The sequence below is a fragment of the Phyllobates terribilis genome, unplaced genomic scaffold (genome assembly GCF_046119375.1).
Source record: "Phyllobates terribilis strain yellow unplaced genomic scaffold, ASM4611937v1 Scaffold_1__5_contigs__length_1240528914, whole genome shotgun sequence".
NCBI lineage: Eukaryota > Metazoa > Chordata > Amphibia > Anura > Dendrobatidae > Phyllobates > Phyllobates terribilis.
The window spans coordinates 580,360,406-580,381,525 of record NW_027362761.1 but is presented as its reverse complement, the minus strand read 5'-3'; the positions used below and the strand labels follow the sequence as shown (position 1 = coordinate 580,381,525).

General features: G+C 44.9%; 1 protein-coding gene across 2 annotated transcripts in view; it reads left to right on the top strand.

The window, feature by feature from the left end:
• Window positions 1-21,120, top strand: part of ADAMTS12 (ADAM metallopeptidase with thrombospondin type 1 motif 12) — a 639,247-nt gene that overhangs the window by 514,771 nt on the left and 103,356 nt on the right. For both annotated transcript variants that reach the window (XR_012321927.1, XM_073681470.1), the window contains exons 14-16: window positions 2,630-2,750; window positions 5,589-5,833; window positions 9,411-9,549. Coding sequence is in view for 1 of the 2 variants with exons in the window: in XM_073681470.1 (XP_073537571.1) it covers window positions 2,630-2,750; window positions 5,589-5,833; window positions 9,411-9,549 (505 nt within the window). In the remaining variant the exon portion in view is untranslated. The remainder of the gene's footprint in view (window positions 1-2,629; window positions 2,751-5,588; window positions 5,834-9,410; window positions 9,550-21,120) is intronic.

Below are 21,120 nucleotides of genomic sequence, written 5' to 3'. Positions count from 1 at the left end.
ACAATATATTAGAAAAACCCGGCACTCAAGATTTTAGTGAAAAATTATATAGAGTTTTTAATGAAGTAGGTACAATAAAATTGACAAACGTTTCGGTCCCTCGGGACCTTCATCAGTGTACAAGGCAAGGGTCATGAGGGTGGATAAAATCCACTATGGTTGCTGAACTGGAGTGTGCAGTGTGACTGCACCACCATTGAACAAGCGGTGGACACCGCGTTCTACAGGTCAGCACACCACAGCCATTGCCACGAACATACCATCTCTGATTTATACTCCAAAGTATACATTAACAGTTTTCAGTTCAGCTGCTGCCTTGAGACGTTCCTGATGCTTGCAGGCCTTGCGACATTCCTCCATGAGGGTCTCTAAGATGGCCCTGTCCCCAGCCTGGAGACTCGCAAGGGCAACTTGCATGAGGGGGTCAGAGCCTGCCTGGCTGGGGGGAAGGGCAGGTGGTGGGCGGTCTTCCACTCCTTCTGGAGCGACATCGACTTCCACCTTCCCCCTACCATCTGGAGCATTAGACATCTCATTGGTTCTGCTCCTGGTGCCACTGGCCATCCTTGCATGCTACGGTCACTGACACCAAACTGCAACCTGATGCACCCACACACCTTACAGTATTTGCACTCTGACTGTCTAGTGCTGAGCTGATCTTAGGACCCCAGCAGCAAAAGCTGTCAGTCCTAAGTGTCTGTGAGTATGTGTTAAACACTCACACACACTATTATCTCGATCCCACCGCTGCCACCAATGTGAAGAAACGGCATCAGGGGGGCCCCGCAGAATCCCGCTATCGCCGCTTCTTCCGGTGGATCCACACCCTGCCATCCACCTGACTTCACACTACGCCAGATGGAGCTCGGTGATACAGATCTACCCTTTGCACCAACGTGACGTTCCTCACCCACTCAAGGACGTGTAAGGTCAGATCGGCACAGTTCTACACCATCACCTCCTGTTCACACGGGTACAATAGAGGCACCAGGGAGTGAGACAAGGTGGTCCACTCAGACGCTGACATGGCCCCACACTCCTGACAGGCTGAGAGGCTCTTCCACTACTCCAGTGAAGCAGAGCCTTGTCGGCTTGGATAGAGCTGCCACCAGTTTCTATTTGATATAACAGACTTATATTGGGCTAGAAACCAGCCCGATAGCGCATTCGTTGGACCGAGCAACAGATGTAGAGTTCATGGATTGAGATACAAGAAAAGCCCAAGATTACATTATATATTTAATCGCCGTAAGGGCTCAATAAATGATCTACTATATACACAAGGTTATACATATGCAGTGGTCAGAGTTACAAATACAAAAGCATGGTACATCAAGCATAACATATCTTAAAGTCAGTTACCAGTAGATGGAAAGCATGCCTCGGGGTATGGACGGCCACATGGGGAAAGTTGTGAGCCCTGCTTGGTTGCTGGACTTCTCCCACACTTCTTGATGTCATGAGCTTCCCCAGGAAAAGACAATAGGATTTTGGCTACAGAGACCTTCAAACTCTCTGGGAACTCCCACTCCCTCCTCCCGGCTCAAACCCAAATCTCCACCCCTGTGCCTTCCTAGATAAGAGACTCCAATAACTAAAGTGGCCCATACCTCCTTATTGGAAGGTCCCAGGGAACCGGTTCTGGTGTCAACGGACCCGACCGGACCCCTGCTACGTGTGGAAACCAAACACACTGGTTTTAGGAAGTTCCAAAAGGCTGGGACGTGTATCTCCTCGTTCCTACACGCTAGATTGGGCTAGGATGCAGTCTGGCATTCGCTATCTCCCCCTGAGCTAGAAAATCCGTTTTATGAAGAGCTGGGACATATAGTTCTCCCACAACTCGGTATTGAAATATAGTACCTTAACAAAACAGCACATGTTAGTGAAAAAAGGAAAGGATCACGGCAGGGAGCCCGCCTGTCAACTCAGCTCACAGCTACAGAGGGACACTCGCACTGAAGCCCCCCCCTCCCTTCTCTCTTACAGCTCGGAGTCAGGTTAAGCTGTGCCTGGAAACCTGACAACCAGGGCACATGTGACTATTCTAGAATATTCTAGAAAGGTTATCCCTTAGACCCCAGTCAGAAGGCTCTCGTACAGCTAAATCGGATCTCATGCTTTGCACTGATGAGGGGCAACACACTGAAACACTGTGTCTGCAAATTTAGATTCTGGTTTGACTTTTATCTTAAGTCAGATGGCAAGGCTCAATAAAGGGTCAATATTGACTTTTAGGTTAGCTACTCCTGATAGGTGGGGTGGCACTACAGTTCCAATCCTCTTCCTCTCTGAAGAAGCAGTTTGCATATAGGGAGCTTTAGACATGGGGAATTGGGTCTCCACCAATGCTGCTCACACCTCAGACTTGAGAATTAGTCTCTCTCTTTTATGAACATCAGTAAATCCTTATCCTATCTCCTCCCTCCTTCATGTTTAATTGTGTCAGGCTGTGGGTTAGACTGGAGTGGATTGGATTGGCCTGCTACCATCTCTTCAATAGAAAACAGAAGTGGTACCAGGCTATGCCCGGAGTGGTCCCGCCATGTCACCATCTAGCAGCTGTTTCTTCCACAGTATGATTGTACTTCGGAGCTATTTGCTTCTCACGGTAACGTGTTTCTTGCAGAGCGTGGGCTGCGACTATGAAATAAATTCCAATGCCACCGAGGACCGATGTGGAATATGCCTTGGAGACGGATCAAGCTGTCAGACCGTTAGGAAAACTTTCCATCAAATTGAAGGATTTGGTAATTATATTTTTCTACTTGGCTTGAAAGACGAAGTTTGCAACAATTCACAGAGGTTTTGTATAAATTATTTACGTGTCAGTTATAATATTAACTCCTTAAAGGGGTTATCCGGACTAAATACAACCTATGCCGGGGGCATAGATTCTGTAAAATAACAAAACTTGCCATAATCTCCGGCCGTCACCCCGTGGATCCTGCAGCACCGGAAGTCACTGTTCCCTTGTCACAGGACCCCTGGGGCCAGTCAGCAAATGTGAGCTGAGCACAGCCTGATCAATTAATTTGTGACCCGTTGAAGCTATTATAGAAGCTCAAACTGCTTCTGTTATTAAGCCTTAAAGAGTTTCTCCAAGAATGTAATAAATTGGCCTCGGTCATGTAATTCCTGTCCGAATGACGTGTCAGGGCGGGCTGCAGTCTAATGAAACACTACTCCCGAGACCTGTGTCTTAACTGACAGTAGAGCTGTATCGTAAGCCCACACACCAGTGAGCTTCCCAGGAAGGGCTGTGACAGGAGACAAAACAAATCTTCTGCTTGGCTGACTGAGCACAAAGTATTTTTTTCTCCATCCTCAGTCCTCCATAATCATTCAGTGGAAGAAAATATCTATTTCTTCTCCTGTTATAGCCTTTCATCAACAGCTCCAGTATGCATGCTTACAATTCAGCTCCTCTGTCAGTTGAGACACAGGTCTTGTTAGTTGTTTCTTCAGACTGCAGCCCAAGCTGACATATGACTAGGAAGGGCTGCCAAATTAATTACTCTAGAGGGGCCATTTTATTACAATCATGGAGAACCCATTTAAGTTTAATAAGTATAGATGTAGCTGGGTCAGCCGACACATAGAATGATGCCCCTACAGCTCCCCCATAGAGTAAAATGATCCATGCAGTCCCCCACACAATATGATATCCCCACACACAATAAGATACCCTCAGTCACCCCACAAAGTATGATGACCCAACAACCCACACACACAATTTGATACCAACACAGCCCTCCTTACCACACAGTATGATAACCCCATAGCTCCCTCGGGAATTGGATGTTTCGCCCCCAGCAGTTCGCCCCCGGGTACATTTCGCCCCCAGCATTTGGCCCCTGCACATTTCACCCCCGCACATATCGCCCCCAGGTCGCCCCCGGATGTTTCGCCCCCAGCAGTTCGCCCCCGGATGTTTCGCCACCAGCAGTTCGCCCCCGGATGTTTGTACCCTGTTTTGCCCCCAGAATTTTGTGTTTGGATGTTTCGCCAGTTTGTCCTTGTGGTTCATAAATTCCCGTCCGTCATCAATCCACATGTCACCAAAGTACTGTACAGAGTGCTGCACTTTTGTGACATGTTAAATCAACTGTTTCCATCAGAGCATTTTGCCCGCAATTTTAACAAGACATTTTCCAAGACGTTTCTAAAACGCTTTTGTGTTACAAAAACATAACACGAAACAAATAAACGGATTCAAAAAATGAAGTGTGAATGAGGCCTGATTTATGTGGGGAATGTAAACCACTCTAAAATCTAAACATTTTGTGACCTTTTACCTGACCCAGCACTGACCTGCTTTTTTGCAAGTTTTGTTGCAGCAAGTTGCGTTAGACTAGCTTTTATTCCATCTTTACATCAGAATATAGCAGTGTCTAAAATCTCTACAAAGAGAGAAGTGTACGAGCACAAAAAAATCAGTCCGCTTTCACAGCAATTCACTGTCTACAAGTATGAACTCTGTTCTATCCAAACGTGGGAAGAAGTTGGTCTACGAGAATCACATTTACGTATTTTCCAAACGAACGTCTGACGATGTCCATTCCATCTGGGTGTGTGAAAAACGGTCGACTTGCAAGGGACTTGTTTGGACCAATGAAGCATCTGGTGAAAGTAACCAATCCCAACAACCATGCAGCACAAGCAGCAAGACCTGAAGCAATCCGACAATGAGGCGGTCACCAGGGCAAGGACAACACAGGAGACTCCACAACAGATTCTCACAGAAGTGATTTCAGGAGCCCGTTCCATTTCCCATGCGAAACGTGTGGGGGCGAAATGTGCGGGGGTGAATCTTCCTGGGGGCGAAATGTACCTGGGGGCGAACTAATGGTGGTGAACTGCTGGGGGCAAATTGCTGGGGGCGAACTGCTGGGGGCGAAACTTCCTATAACCAGCTCCCTCACACAGAATTATGACACACACACAGTATTCTGCTCCCCACAGCTCCCCTGCACAATATGATGGACACTAAAACTCCCACATACAACATGATGGATGCCACAGCAACCTCTCACTATATGATGGCCCTTACAGAACCCCACATACAGCACGATGCCCCCACAGATTCCTTCAACTACAGACTGAAAATGTAATATAAAAATAAGTAAATAAAACTAGTACTACTCACTAACACTCAGGTCTACGCACTGTGGAAACTGAGGCTCAGTGCAGCAGGTAAGATCTAGTGACATCATCACGCCTGCTGCGCTGCGCATCTGAATGGTGCCATTAGCTTCCTCCTCGACCATTGCATTAGTTGCATGGTGCATTAAGCAATAATTTCCAGTCCTCCGGGGGGCCAGACAGGAAAAGCCAAAGAACCGCACTTTGCCCAGGTCTGCCCACAACCCAAATTCATAAGCGTTGGCATATCATTGTTTGTTGGTCCATGAAGTGTAAAATCTGAGGGTCAACCTTGGATTTTTGGTTTGGAAAATATAAACATTGCCTAAAACTATAATAATGATGTTCTATATAGGATCATTCAGAAATGTAATCATTTAGTGATCTGATAAGAAATGTTCCCTTCCCTAGAACATTCTGAACCTCTCTTCTTCTTCTCTCAGGATATATTGATATTGGGATTATTCCAAAAGGCGCCAGAGCCATAAAAATACAAGAAGTCGCTGCTGCGGGAAATTTTCTCGCCATAAGAAGTGAAGACCCCGAGAAATATTACCTGAACGGCAGATTCATTATACAATGGATTGGAGATTATAAGGTGGCCGGGACGACGTTTCATTACGAGAGGAGTGGAGATCTGGAGAACCTTACCGCCGCGGGGCCCACCAACGAGTCCATCTGGATCCAGGTAATTACAGAAAAACGCGGGATGAGTGCAACCTCGGAGAAGACTTCTGTGTTACACTACCGGATATTGCTTTACAAACATTTGTAGGTTCAGATGTTCCTTTATTATTCCGCAGGTTAATAAAACATTACATGACGGGATCAGGAATACGCAAGCTCATTGATATTCCTGCAGACAGAAATGAAATGTTTGAGCTGCTGAAGTGGCGGCAGCTGAAGGGGATTTTCAGATGTGCGTTGGGTTTTATAAATGTGTTCAAGGTTTCAGTGGCGGCATGTATGGAATGGTTAATCATCAGAGACTCTCCGAAAACAGCGCAATTGCTCAATAAGCAGAGGAAACATTATCCCTAGAAGCCATTAGGAAGCCAGATGTTTGTGCACGGTGCTCGGGGCCGGTTGTATAGACTGGAGCCCTGGCTGACCGACAAGCAACGCGCCCCCTTCTTCCATGGACGTAAATACACTAAATAGTCAAAAGTATTGACCAAACCACCAATAGGAGCTGGTTGGACATCTCATCACAATCTCATGGAGATGGGATCCACAAGATATTGGGGTGTCCATGGGAATTTGAGAGGTCAAGCACCGATGTTGGGGAATAAAGTTTGGCTTGTGATTGGCATCTTCTTAAAGATGTTGGATGGGGTTGGGATCTGGATTGTGTGTTGGTCACCCAAGAAGTCTTTATAAAGCTCGCTATGTGTGCATTGGTCCAATCTTGGTAAAAAAGGGGCCAGACCCTAAAAAAACAATTACCACATACTATCACCCTTCCTCTAAAATGTTACATTAGGTATTTTGGGTATCTAGTAAACCTATATTTATCTATTATCAGACTGCCAAATACTAGTAAAATTGGATCCATCACTCCAGAAAAACAATGTGACGATGTGTTTACAGCTCTCCAGCAGCTATCTGGCATTGTGCATGCTGATCTTAGGTTTATGTAGCTGCTCCACCAGGGAAACCATCTCATGAAGTTCCAGCTTATCAGTTCTTCTGTTGTTGTCACTTCCAGTGTCAGTTGAGAACTCAGTAAGGAGGGATACAACAGAGGATAGGACATTTTTATACTCCGTGCACTGCAGTGTTTGTGCGATCTACCAATTCACGGCTGAGATGCTGTTACTCCTAGACCCTTCAATTATAGATGACGGAGGCAGATCTAGCAAATCACTACCTGACGACATATGGAAAAGATGGCATCCTATAATAGTGTCATGTTTATAGTCACTGAGCTCCTCAGTTCGACCCAATTACCTATGTATCTATGGAGATTATGGAAACACATAGGCAGTTGGGTCGTAGTTGGGTTATAGATGGAAAACTAAAGCGGTAGCAGAGATAACATTTTTACTTAAATGTCTTTGTTACGCACTATGTAAAATATATCAAGTTAAAGGATGCAATAGAAAAACTGGTACTTTTTTTTTCAGTAACAGCGCCACCCTTGCCCACAGGCAACAACTAGTATTGCAGCTCAATCCTGGTCACTTGAGGATATTGGCACTGTTTCTGGAGAAAAGTGGACATTTTGTATATTAATATAAGAACCCTGTTAGTATAAACTTTCAGGTTTTATTATCATGTTATTTTTAAGTACAAGATTCTGCGCTGAATAATTTCTTTATTTATGTTTATAGTAATGAAATCTGATATGAAGCCTCATATCTTCTGCATAGGCACAGGGGTGAACAATGAAATCTTGGCTGCCTGCAGCCACCACTAGAGGGAGCTGACTGCTTACTGACTATACATTGAGCTCAATGATTGCACTGTATGCAGTAAGCTCCTGAGCTCCCCCTAGTGGTGGCTATAGGTAACCAGAATCTTATTGTATATCTTTATGTCTCAGCAGCAGATTGGGGGTCTCAGAGAACTATAGATACAACCAGGTGTGAATGTTTCATGCAAACGCTTGAGAAATCACCCAGGTTACTGAACCTTTTATATACTGAATATACAGTGAGTACGGAAAGTATTCAGACCCCTTTAAATTTTTCACTCTTTGTTTCATTGCAGCCATTTAGTAAATTCTAAAAAGTTCATTTTTTTTCTCATTAAAGTACACTCTGCACCCCATCTTGACTGAAAAAAAAACAGAAATGTAGAAATTTTTGCAAATTTATTAAAAAAGAGAAACTGAAATATCACATGGTCATAAGTATTCAGGCCCTTTGCTCAGTATTGAGTAGAATCACCCTTTTGAGCTAGTACAGCCATGAGTCTTCTTGGGAATGATGCAACAAGTTTTTCACACCTGGATTTGGGGATCCTCTGCTATCCTCCCTTGGAGATCCTCTCCAGTTCCGTCAGGTTGGATGGTGAACGTTGGTGGACAGCCATTTTCAGATCTCTCCAGAGGTGCTCAATTGGGTTTAGGTCAAGGCTATGGCTGGGCCAGTAAAGAATGGTCACAGAGTGGTTCTGAAACCACTCCTTTGTTATTTTAGTTGTGTGCTTAGGGTCATTGTCTTGTTGGAAGGTGAACCTTCGGCCAAGTCTGAGGTCCGGAGCACTCTGGAAGAGGTTTTCATCCAGGATATCTCTGTACTTGGCCGCATTCATGTTTCCTTCAATTGCAACCAGTCGTCCTGTCCCTGCAGCTGAAAAACACCCCCATAGCATGATGCTGCCACCACCATGTTTCACTGTTGGGATTGTATTGGGCAGGTGATGAGCAGTGCCTGGTTTTCTCCACACATGCCGCTTAGAATTATCACCAAAAAGTTCTATCTTTGTCTCATCAGACCAGAGAATCTTATTTCTCATAGTGTGGGAGTCCTTCATGTGTTTTTGAGCAAACTCTATGCGGGCTTTCATATGTCTTGCACTGAAGAGAGGCTTCCGTTGGGCCACTCTGCCATAAAGGCCTGACTGGTGGAGGGCTGCAGTGATAGTTTACTTTGTTGAACTTTCTTCCATCTCCCTACTGCATCTCTGGAGCTCAGCCACAGTGATCTTGGGGTTCTTCTTTACCTCTCTCAACAAGGCTCTTCTCCCACGATTGTTCAGTTTGGCTGGACGGCCAGGTCTAGGAAGACTTCTGGTGGTCCCAAACTTCTTCCATTTAAGGATTATGGAGGCCACTGTGCTATTAGGAACCTTGACTAATACAGAAATTCTTTTGTAACCCTGGCCAGATCCGTGCCTTGCCACAATTCTGTCTCTTAGCTTCTTGGTCAGTTCCTTTGAGCTCATGATTCTCATTTGGTCAGACATGCACTGTGAGCTGTGAGGTCTTATATAGACAGGTGTGTACCTTTCCAAATCAAGTCCTATCAGTTTAATTAAACACAGCTGGACTCCAATGAAGGAGTAGAACCATCTCAAGGAGGATCACAAGGAAATGGACAGCATGTGACTTAAATATGAGTGTCTGAGCAAAGGGTCTGAATACTTATGACCATGGTCAAGATGGGGTGCAGAGTGTACTTTAATGAGAAAAAAAATGAACTTTTTAGAATTTACCAAATGGCTGCAATGAAACAAAGAGTGAAAAATATAAAGGGGTCTGAATACTTTCCGTACCCACTGTAAGCCGTGGATCAGACCTTGATACAGTGTGTGCTTAGCTTCTGTTTCAGGAAAACAACCCCGGGGTAATATATGAATACATCATACAGAAAGACGTCAGCTTGGACAATGAGGTGGATAGTGCTTATGTCTGGAAGTACGGGATCTGGTCAGATTGCAGCGCCACCTGTGGAGCGGGTGAGTCTTACATAAATATATATATATATTCTGTATATATATATATATATATATATATATATATATATATATATATAAAACCTCATGCAGACAAGATTACCTATCTCACGTGATACCTTGTACCCCTCTGCCATTGAGAGATCTGGTAGGTTGAAAGTGATATGGGCACAGGATGGTGCAACAACATTTCTGGGGCCGGGGCAACTACTCTTAGTGCCGTGTTACAACTCTGCTCTTGCCCTCTTTCTGGTTCAGGCCATCTTACTTATCACACGTGCTCCCGCATGCCCCTAATTTCCATAAACAACATTATTACTTCTAATACGTGGAGCCCCGCACTCAGTTACAGAGAGGAGTGGGGCCAATATAAAGGTGTTCCTCATCTATGGGAGATAGAAGCTGTTGGGGGTTCCTCTTTGGTAGGTCTGCACCGGAACATGCGTATGTAGCAGAGGTGAATGTATAATAGGTGCAATAGATGGATGGATAACACTAGCACTTTTGTATGCAAAAATGGGTGCAAAGCCCCGCTCTGTAACATTACGGGGTCTCCACTTCGTGGCAGAGTTGCTGCGGTTCCTTCCACTTCTCAGTAATATCACTCACAGGTGATGGGGGAAGAAATGTCAGGAGCAGACTCTTTACCCCGGTGACTCCTATTTCAGGACCGCGCTGGTATCAGTGAGATCTGCCCCACCGGCCGGTCTATCGCATGTTAGTAAAGGCAGATGGCATGGCGGGGGGGCCGGAGGGGTGAGGGGTAGGATGTTATACACCAGGGACAAAGATGCTGGATGTTATATGACATGCCCCCTGGGCCGTGGGGTACCCGGAGCCGGGCCTGTAGATGCTGGGGGTTGTAGTCACCGTGGTGGTGACCCGGTCCGTGACCCAGGTGGTCAATCCAAGGGTAGTAGATGTATATAGGTTATATAATGTCAGACTATGCCACCTGTGGAGTGCGGTTAATAGAGACTGCCGCTGCGGAACAGTCCTCTGAAGCCGGTGGTATGGCAGCAAAGGTGGTATAACTCCCCACAGGAAGAGTTAGCTTCAGGGCAGTGTGTGGATGATGGTGGTTGTGCAGGGTGTCGCGGTGCAGAAATAACCACAGAGTCCGTATAGTGCAGTCCCAGGGTCTTTACTGGTAGCAATTAGACAGGCCTGGACTGGAGTACTGGCTAAAGATAAGAGTCTGGTCAGTCTGGGAGCAAACATAGAGTCCTCCTGGGCAGGTGGAGTTGTAGGCCTGCCGTTCTCACTCTTCTCTTTGGCTATTCTACTTGTAGCTGTGATGTAGCACACGTCCCTGAGTGTAACATGCGGTGCTCACCCGTATGGCGGGCAGCTCGGGCCTTGTGGATGCCTCGCTCCTCCTTGGCGGTACTGGTCCCTCGGTGCTGCTGAGCCTCCGGGCGTCTGATGGAGGCCAGGAGATCTGCAATCTCCTGCCCTATGGTATCTGCTGCTGGGTCTGGAATAAACTAGAACAATGTGGGAAGGGAAGCAAAAGGCCAGAAAAAGCCATACAGCTGACAAATACTATTGAGATCTCTGCTACTGGAAGTGGAAAGGAAGAACAAAGACAAAACAATTTAAATAATAAAAATATGGGAGGAAGAGAAACCAATCACAAACTAAAATGTTTTTATACAAATGCACAAAGCATGGGCTACAAACAAGGAGAATTGGAACTACTAACGCAGGAAAAGAAATATGATGTCATTGGAATCACTGAAACTTGGTGGGACGATACACATGATTGGAATAAAAGGCTAAAAGGATACAACTTATTTGCAAGAAACAGACTTGATAAACGAGGAGGAGGTGTCGCATTGTATGTTAGAAAAGCGTATATCTGCACAGAGATTGAAGCTTCAGAGACTGGGAGTTCTGTGGAAACTGTTTGGGTAAGAATACAAGGAGAGAACAACGGAAAGGACACCATTGTAGGCATTTACTACAGGCCACCTGGGCAAGCTGAAGATATGGATGAACTCTTTATGTATCAAATGACCAAGTTCTCCAAAAAATATGACGTAGTGGTCATGGGAGATTTCAACTATCCAGACATTTGTTGGGAATCTCTCTCAAGTAAAACTAACAGGTCAAGCAAATTCTTATCCTCTCTTGCTGACAACTTTATCTTCCAAAAGGTAGGGGAGAAAACAAGGGGATCTGCTACTTTGGATCTAATCCTTATAAACAGGGAGGAAATGGTTGAGGAGGTAAAGGTGGCTGGGACCCTAGGAGGCAGCGATCATGCTATTATAGAATTTTGGATAACTAGAGGAGGAAGACATGTGAAGACTCAAACTTCAAGGTTAGATTTTAGAAAGGCAGATTTTAAGAGACTCAGAAAGAGAATAGGAGGGATCCAATGGCTGGATGTCCTTAAGGACAAAAATGTCCAGGAAGGATGGGAAATTTTTAAAAATGAGATTCTCAAAGCACAATCGTTAACAATCCCGAAAAGTAGGAAGAATGGGAAGCATTTAAGGAAACCAGGATGGATGAACACAGAACTTAAACACATGCTAAAAAGAAAGAAAGAAATGTTTATTAAATGGAAAGAGGGAGGCATATCTAAAGAAGATTATAATGCAGTCTGCAGATCCTGTAGGGCACGTATCAGGTTAGCTAAAGCTGACAATGAATTAAGGCTTGCAAGAGATGTCAAAAGCAATAAAAAAGGATTTTGGGGGTATGTCAAAAGTAAAAGAAAAGTCAAAGATGCTATAGGATTTTTACAGGATGAAAATGGAGAAATGGTAAGAGAGGATGTTGAGAAGGCCGAACTTTTTAACTCCTATTTTGCATCTGTTTTCTCTCAGAAAGAAAATGTAACATCAACTAATCTTCACTGTCCTTTTAAAGGAATAGAGGAATCCAAGTTATCTGTAAACAGAAAGATTGTGAGGGAATATTTAGCTAACATAAATGAGTTCAAGTCTCCAGGTCCAGATGAATTACACCCCAGAGTACTGAAGGAGATCGTAGAAGAAATTTTAGAACCACTCTCCATAATCTTTGAAAATTCTTGGAGAACAGGAGAAGTCCCAGAAGACTGGAGAAGAGCAAATGTTGTTCCTATCTTCAAAAAGGGGAAGAAGGTGGACCCAGGGAACTATAGGCCGGTGAGTCTGACTTCTATACCAGGAAAGATCTTTGAACAAATTATTAAACAACATGTATGTAAGTACCTGGATAAGAATGAAGTGATTAACCAGAGTCAGCATGGGTTTGTAACTAACAAGTCATGTCAGACTAACTTAATTTCCTTCTATGACAGAATCACTGACTGGGTGGATCAGGGAAATGCTGTAGATATAGTATATCTTGACTTCAGCAAAGCATTTGACAAAGTATCTCACACCATCCTTATTGAAAAAATGACCAAGTATGCAATGGACCAGGCAACTGTTAGGTGGATTCATAACTGGCTTAGTGATCGGACTCAAAGGGTGGTTGTAAATGGCTTCACATCCAGCTGGATGAATGTCTCAAGTGGGGTACCACAGGGCTCCGTCCTGGGACCTGTATTGTTCAACATCTTTATCAATGATTTAGATGAAGGAATTGAGGGTAAACTGATTAAATTTGCCGATGACACAAAGCTAGGAGGGATAGCTAATACTAGAGAAGAGAGAGGGAAGATTCAAAAAGACCTAAATAAACTGGAGCAGTGGGCAGCAACCAACAGAATGGTTTTTAACAGGGAAAAATGCAAAGTACTACATCTGGGCAATAAAAATGAAAAAAGCATATACAGAATGGGAGGAATAGAGCTAAGCAACAGTACATGTGAAAAAGACTTAGGTATACTAATAGATCATAGACTGAACATGAGTCAACAGTGTGATGCAGCAGCAAAAAAGGCAAATACAATTCTGGGATGTATTAACAGAAGCATACAGTCTAGATCACGTGAAGTCATTATCGGTCTTTACTCCTCTTTGGTCAGACCTCATCTGGAATACTGTGCACAGTTTTGGGCACCACATTTTAAAAAAGACATAGACAAACTGGAGCAAGTTCAGAGAAGAGCGACCAGAATGGTGACTGGTCTGCAAACCATGTCCTATGAGGAACGGTTGCAGGATTTGGGAATGTTTAGCTTGCAAAAAAGAAGACTGAGAGGAGAGTTAATAGCTGTCTACAAATATGTCAAGGGCTGTCACATTGTAGAAGGATCATCTTTATTCTCATTTGCACAAGGAAAGACTAGAAGCAATGGGATGAAACTAAATGGGAGGAGACACAGATTAGATATTAGAAAAAACTTTTTGACAGTTAGGGTGATTAATGAGTGGAACAGGCTGCCAAGAGAGGTGGTGAGTTCCCCTTCAATGGACGTCTTCAAACAGAGGCTGGACAGAAATCTGTCTGAGATGATTTAGTGAATCCTGCTTTGAGCAGGGGGTTGGACCAGATGACCCAGGAGGTCCCCTCCAACTCTACCATTCTATGATTCTATGATTCTATGATCCCCCACAGCCTCGGACTCCGGTGCCCGGTTCTCTGTGTAGCTCCAGCTAGGACGAGCTTGCTCCAGCTCCAGTCCCTAGCTCCTCTCTCTTCAAAGTCCTAAACTCGACTCCTCACTAAGCTAACTAACCCTGCCTCCAGATCCAGTTGCCAAGGGACCCTCCCCTTGATGGTCTAGAGCCAGGAAGTGTTGCATGTATTGTGTTCCTGACCAGGAAACCCCTGCTTGCCTCCAGACATGGCATTACTTCTTTTGAGAGAAGCAATAGCACTGTGGCAACCAGACCCTCTGGGGTGCCACATATACACCGGGGGTGCAATGGGGCCGGACGTAATACCCTGGGGGTAATGGAAGGGCCGGATGTTATACACCTGGCACAATGGGGCCATGATGTTATATACCAGAGAGCGAGGGGCTGGATGTTATACACTGGGGAAAAAGGTGCTGAATGTTGTACGCCGGGGGCGAGGGAGCAGATGTTATAAAGCAGGGTGTGGGGCCAGATGTTATACACATGGGGCAGGATGCTGGATGTTATACATCGAGGGGGAGGGAGGTTGAGAGGCCAAATGTTATGCACTCGAGGGGAGAAGCTGGGTGTTATGCAACAGGGGTGAGATGCTGTACGTTATACAACAGGGGTGGGATGCTGGATGTTATACAACAGGGGCGGGATGCTGGACGTTATACAACAGGGGCGGGATGCTGGACGTTATACAACAGGGGCGGGATGCTGGACGTTATACAACAAGGGTGGGATGCTGGACGTTATACAACAGGGGTGGGATGCTGGACGTTATACAACAGGGGCGGGATGCTGAATGTTATACAACAGGGGCGGGATGCTGGATATTATACAGTAAGGGTGGGATGCTGGATGTTATACAACAGGGGTGGGATGCTGGATGTTATACAACAAGGGTGGGATGCTGGATGTTATACAACAGGGGCAGGATGCTGGATGTTATACAATAGGGGCGGGCGGGATGCTGGATATTATACAACAGGGGCGGGACTTGCAATCAGCGGACGGTGTGATGTACCCCAATATGTACTTAACTCACTGAGCCACTGAGACAGGCATCTTTTCTTATGTAGGTGGATCAGCCATATCATTTATGCTACCTCTAGTATACTGGACATTAATGTAGGGTATTTGATTAGTAGCTAAAACACTCATGATCTACACAGGAGAAATTAATGGCTGCCAGTGGGAAAATAAATCCCGCAGCCCATGAGCAGAATCTATTATCCCGCCGCAGGCTGAGTTCAGGTCAATATTCTGTAGCCGCTGGACAGGAGCCCCGGAGAAAGCTGGGTGACGCTTGTACTGGCAGCCATGTTGGTTGCCACTCAGCTTTCCTAGAATCAGATGCAAAATAGAAGAATGGAATTTTCAAAAGTGATTGATGCCGCGTTTCCACGTGCAAAACCGCTGCTTTTTCCCACTGCTTGCTGGTTAGGTGGATGGATATTCTATATAGTTTAGATTTTTTGTTGTTGCTGCTTTGGCTTTATTTTGGCTTTTAGGCAGCAGGAGCGGCTGATGTGATCTGATTATCTTCCTGAGGACGCGCTCTTGCTGCGGGCAGTTTGTTTTGCACGTTCTGTACTCTGCATTCCTAATTTTTCTGATGTGTGAACGTTTTTTTGCGATTCACAAGACTTTTTAAAATATTAAAATAAGAATCAAGTCAGAAGTAATGTAATAGAAGTAAGTTTACATGTTTGGAAAGTAAATCAAAGCTCCAGTGCGTCGGCTTTATGCCGAATATTGAAAAGTCCTTGAATATAGAATAAAGCAAGTGCAACGAAATCTGTTTTCTGCTGAATGGACTCTCAGCATTGATTATTGATTAATGTAAAACTTCTTCTGCGGCTAGGTCCATTCTGTGCTGATAAATGTTATAATCTACAGAGCCTTGAAAAAGTATCCATACTCCGTGAGCTTTTCCACATTTTTTCACGTTACACCGACAAAGTTAAATGTATTTTATTGGGATTTTATGTGAATTACCAACACAAAGTAGCAAGTATTTCTGAAGTGTAAAGGAAATGATTCATGTTTTTTTAAATATTTAAAAAATATAAATCTGAAAATTGTGAGGTGCATTTGTTTTCAGCCCCCCAGAGTCAATATTTTATAGGACCACCTTTTGCTGCAATTACTGCTGCAGTCTTTTGGGATCTGTCTCTACCAGCTTTACACATCTAGAGGTGACATTTTTGCCCCTTCTTCTTTGCACACTCGCTCTCGCTCAGTGAGATTGGGTGGAGACGTCTGTGATCAGCAATTTTCACATCTGGTCACAGATTCTCAATGGGATTTAGATCTGGACTGTGGCTGGGCCATTAACACACATGAATATGCTTTGATCTAACCCATCCCTTTGTAGCCCTGGCAGGATGTTTGGGGTCGTTCTCCTGCTAGAAGGTGAACCTACGCCCTAATCTCAAGTCTTTTGCAGCCTCTAACAGGTTTTCCTCCAGGACTACCCTGTATTTAACTCCATCCATCTTCCCATCAGCTCTGACCAGCTTCCCTGTCTCTGCTGAAGAAAAGCCTCCCCACAGCACAGTGCTGCCTCCACTATCTGTGACAGTGGGGATGGTGTTTTCAGGGTGATATGCAGTGTTAGTTTTTCTCCACACATAGCAATTTGCATTTAGCCCAAAAAGTTCTCCTTTGCCCTCTTCTGACTAGAGCATCTTCTCCCCCATGCTCGTTGTGCCTGCTACATGGCTTTTTATAATCTGCAAATGGGACTTCTTGAGGCTTTTTCAAAAATGTCGTTCTTTTTGTCACTCTTACATAAAGGCCAGATTTGTGGAGTATACAACTAATAATTGTCCTGTAGACAGATTCTCCCACCTGAGTTGTGGATTTCTGCAGCTCCTCCAGAGTGACCATGGCTGCTTCTCTAATTACTGCTCTCCTTGCTTGGGATATCAGTTTAGGTGGACGGCCATGTCCTGGTAGGTTTGCAGTTGTGCCATACTCCTTCCATTTTTGAATGATGGATTGAACAGTGCTCCATGAGTTGTTCAGAGCTTGGGATATTTTTTATAACCTAACCCTGCTCTATTCTTCTCCACAACTTTATCCCTGACCTGTCTGGTGGGCTCCTTTTTATTTTAATGATGCTGATTGATCCTTAATTTTCTCTCACAAACCTCTGAGGCCTTCACAGAACATCTGTAGTTATACTGAAAATAAATTACACACAAGTGGACTCAATTTACTAACTACGTGACTTCTTGAGGAAATTGGTCACACAGGATTTTATTTAGGGGTATCAGGCTACATGAGACTGAATACAATTGGACCTCACAATTTTCAGATTTATATTTTTAAAATAATTAGAAAACCTTGTATCATTTCCTTTACACTTCACAAATACTTCCTACTTTGTGTTTTGTATCACATAAAATCCCAATAAAATACATTTAAGCTTGTGGGTGTAACGGGAAAACAAAATGTGGAAAATATCACTGGGTATGAATACTTTTTCAAGGCACTGTATATAACATATGTAAGGAAGGAGATAAAGAATGTGACATAACTAACAGGGCTGACGCCCACCTCTCTAGGGCCCCAATAGCAGCTGCATAGACTGTATCTCGGTTCCATTATGATTCCTATATATTCCAAGCAATAGAACGATATTTCTCGCCTTGTCATTCTCTTATAATTAATGTGACAAAAGATCAATGGTCTTGACCCTCATACAGTATATGCATAAGTTTGATGCTTGCTGTAGATGTATCCTATATGTACCATACATCTTCTCACTCCCGACATGTGTACCATATGATATCCATCTTCGTTCAGCTTCTTGAGTAATGGCGCTACTTACATGAAGTACTTTACATCGCGATTAACCTCCTGTCGCATGACAAGGTCTTACGGGAGATCTCGGAGTATGGTGGTCTGTGCTGAGCACATTTCATTTCGCTGCCTTATTCTTTGTTTCTGATGGCACTTAATGTAAATGGAGGCATGGATATGATGAATCGAGATGTTGTTACCATAGCAGAGATGAATGGCATGAAATTAAAACTTAAAAGCCCTCCTCTCTACTTTATGTCTTTACAATTAGATCTGATCTAGAAGTTTGAGTAATATTTATTGGATGGATTGGGCGCAGAATAGATATAAATGTGTATTCCTTTACTTTTCCTCTTTTCTTGTAAAGAGTGGCATAAGATGACCAGCTTTGAAAAAAACATGCAAGCCTTGATAGGTCCACCAGGTTCTTCTCCGACATTATCTTGATTGTATCAAGCCATCGGATTGCTGGTCTTCCTCTTTGCCTTGTTCCTGCTACTCTTCTGAACATGATGTCCTTCTCCAGTGGTCGCTCTCTTCGTATCATGAGTCTGCAAGTCGTAGCTTGATGATCCTTGCTTCCAGTGACATGTCTGGCTTGATTTGTTCCAAAATTGATTTGTTTGTTCTTCTTGCCATCCATGGTATTGATAACATCCTTCTCCAGCACCACATTTTGAAGGCGTCAATTCTTCTTCTGTCTTGTTTCTTTATCATCCAGATTTCGCATTCATATGTTACTTCAGAAAAGACCAAACTGTACAAGTCGTGTCTTTGTCTTCACAGAAATGTTCCTTGATTTGAAGACCTTCATTGTTGATTTGCCCATAGCTATTCTCCTATTGACTTCCAATGTCGTCGCTGCATCTTGAGTGATCATTAATCTGAGTAGGTTGAAGTCCTTTACAACTTCCAGTTTGTCAACGTCCATCTCAAATGTGTCCCGGTCGTATCTGGCGGTAGTCAATATCTTATTTGTGTTGAGTAGAAGTCCCATGCTCGAGCTTTCCATCTTGACACTCCATAATAAGTCCTTCATTCCATCTACGCTTGTTGCTATCAATGTTATATCATCTGCGTATTTAAGATTGTTGATGATTCGCCCAACAATTTTGATTACTTCTTCTTTTCTGGCAAGTCCGGCCTTCCTGAAAATAGCTTCTGCATATAAATTGAAGAGGATGCAGCCTTGTCTGACACCTCGCTCGACTTTGAACCATGCCGTGTCGCCATGTCCCATTCGGACTGTTGCTTCTTGGTCAATGTAAAGGTTTCTAATGAGACTGATCAGATGGTTCTGATATCCTTCATGATATTCCAAAGTTTCTGGTGATCAACACAGTGGAAGGCTTTGCTGTAGTTGATGAAGCAAAAATAGGTCTCCTTGTTGTATTCTTTGGCCTTTTCCATTATCCATCTTATGTTAGACATCTCTTGTTCCTCTGCCTTTTCTGAATCCTGCTGGTTCCTCTGGCAGCTCCTCTTCAGTAAGGCTGTAACCGTCTTTGTAGGATCTTCAGTAGTATTTTGCTGGCATGAGGTATGAGCACAATAGACCGATAGTTGGTGACATCTCCTTTCTTCGGAATAGGAATGAACACGGATCTTGCTATATATGACCATTTATATCAGGGGTCCACAAACTACGGCCTGCGGGCCACATGCGGCCCGCGGAGGACTTTTATCCGGCCCGCCGGGCTATGGGCGGAGGAGAGGAGAGCGGTGCCATTGCACGCCCTTCTCCCCCGCTTGCTCAGGGCCCTGGCAGGCGGATACTTACCTCTCCCCGTGCCTCTGCAGATCCGCTGTCTTCCTGCTCTGCGCTTCCTGTGACGTCTCAGGTCAGAGGGCGCGGTGACGTCTTTACACCGCGCCCTCCCGAGTGCCGTCACAGGCAGCGCAGAGCGGGACGACGACGCCGCGTCCGGACCAGAGTAGAGCAGCGGCAGCAAGTGAGAAGTGAGGTGAGTATTAGATTTTTTTTTTTTTTAATGTTTGGAGGCATAGGTCATTATATGAGGGGGGGTGGCATCCTGCAAGGGGTATAATATTGGGGGGGGGTGACATCCTGCATTGGGCATTATATGGGGGGTGACATCCTGCATGGGGCATTATATGGGGGGGTGACATGCTGCATGTGGCATTATATGGGGGGGGTGACATGCTGCATGTGGCATTATATGGGGGGGTGACATGCTGCATGGGGCATTATATGGGGGGGTGACATGCTGCATGGGGCATTATATAGGGGGTGACATGCTGTATGGGGCATTATATGGGGGGGTGACATGCTGCATGGTGCATTATATGGGGGGGTGACATGCTGCATGGGGCATTATAAAGACAGGGGAGTGATATCCTGCATGGGGCATTATATGGGGGGGTGACATCCTGCATGGGGCATTATATGAGGGGTGACATCCTGCATGGGGCATTATATGGGGGGTGACATCCTGCATGGGGCATTATATGGGGGGTGACATCCTGCATGGGGCATTATATGGGGGGTGACATCCTGCATGGGGCATTATATGGGGGGGAAAGGGACATCCTGCATGGGGCATTATATGGGGGGAAAGGGACATCCTGCATGGGGCATTATATGGGGGGAAAGGGACATCCTGCATGGTGCATAATATGGGGGGGTGACATGCTGCATGGGGCATGATATTGGGGGGTGACATGCTGCATGGGGTATAATATGGGGGGGTGACATGCTGCATGGGGCATAATATGGGGGGGCTGACATGCTGCTTGGGGCATTATATGGGGGGGTGACATGCTGCATGGGGCATTATATGGGGGGTGGCATCCAGCATGGGGCATTATAAGGGGGGGAACAGCCTGCATGGGGCATTATAAGGGGTGGAACAGCCTGCATGGAGCATTATAAGGGATGGAACAGCCTGCATGGGGCATTATAAGGGGTGGAACAGCCTGCATATGGCATTATAACCGGGAAACAGCCTGCCTATTGGGAACATTTACCTGCCCATTGAGGACCTATGCTGCCTATTGGGGATATTTACCTGCCTATTGGGGACATTTACCTGCCTATTGGGGACCTATGCTGCCTATTGGGTATATTTACCTGCCTATTGGGGACCTATGCTGCCTATTGGGGACCTATGCTGCCTTTTGGGGACATTTACCTGCCTATTGGGGACATTTACCTGCCTATTGGTGACATTTGCCTGCCTATTGGGTACATTTACCTGCCTATTGGGGACATTTACCTGCCTATTGAGGACCG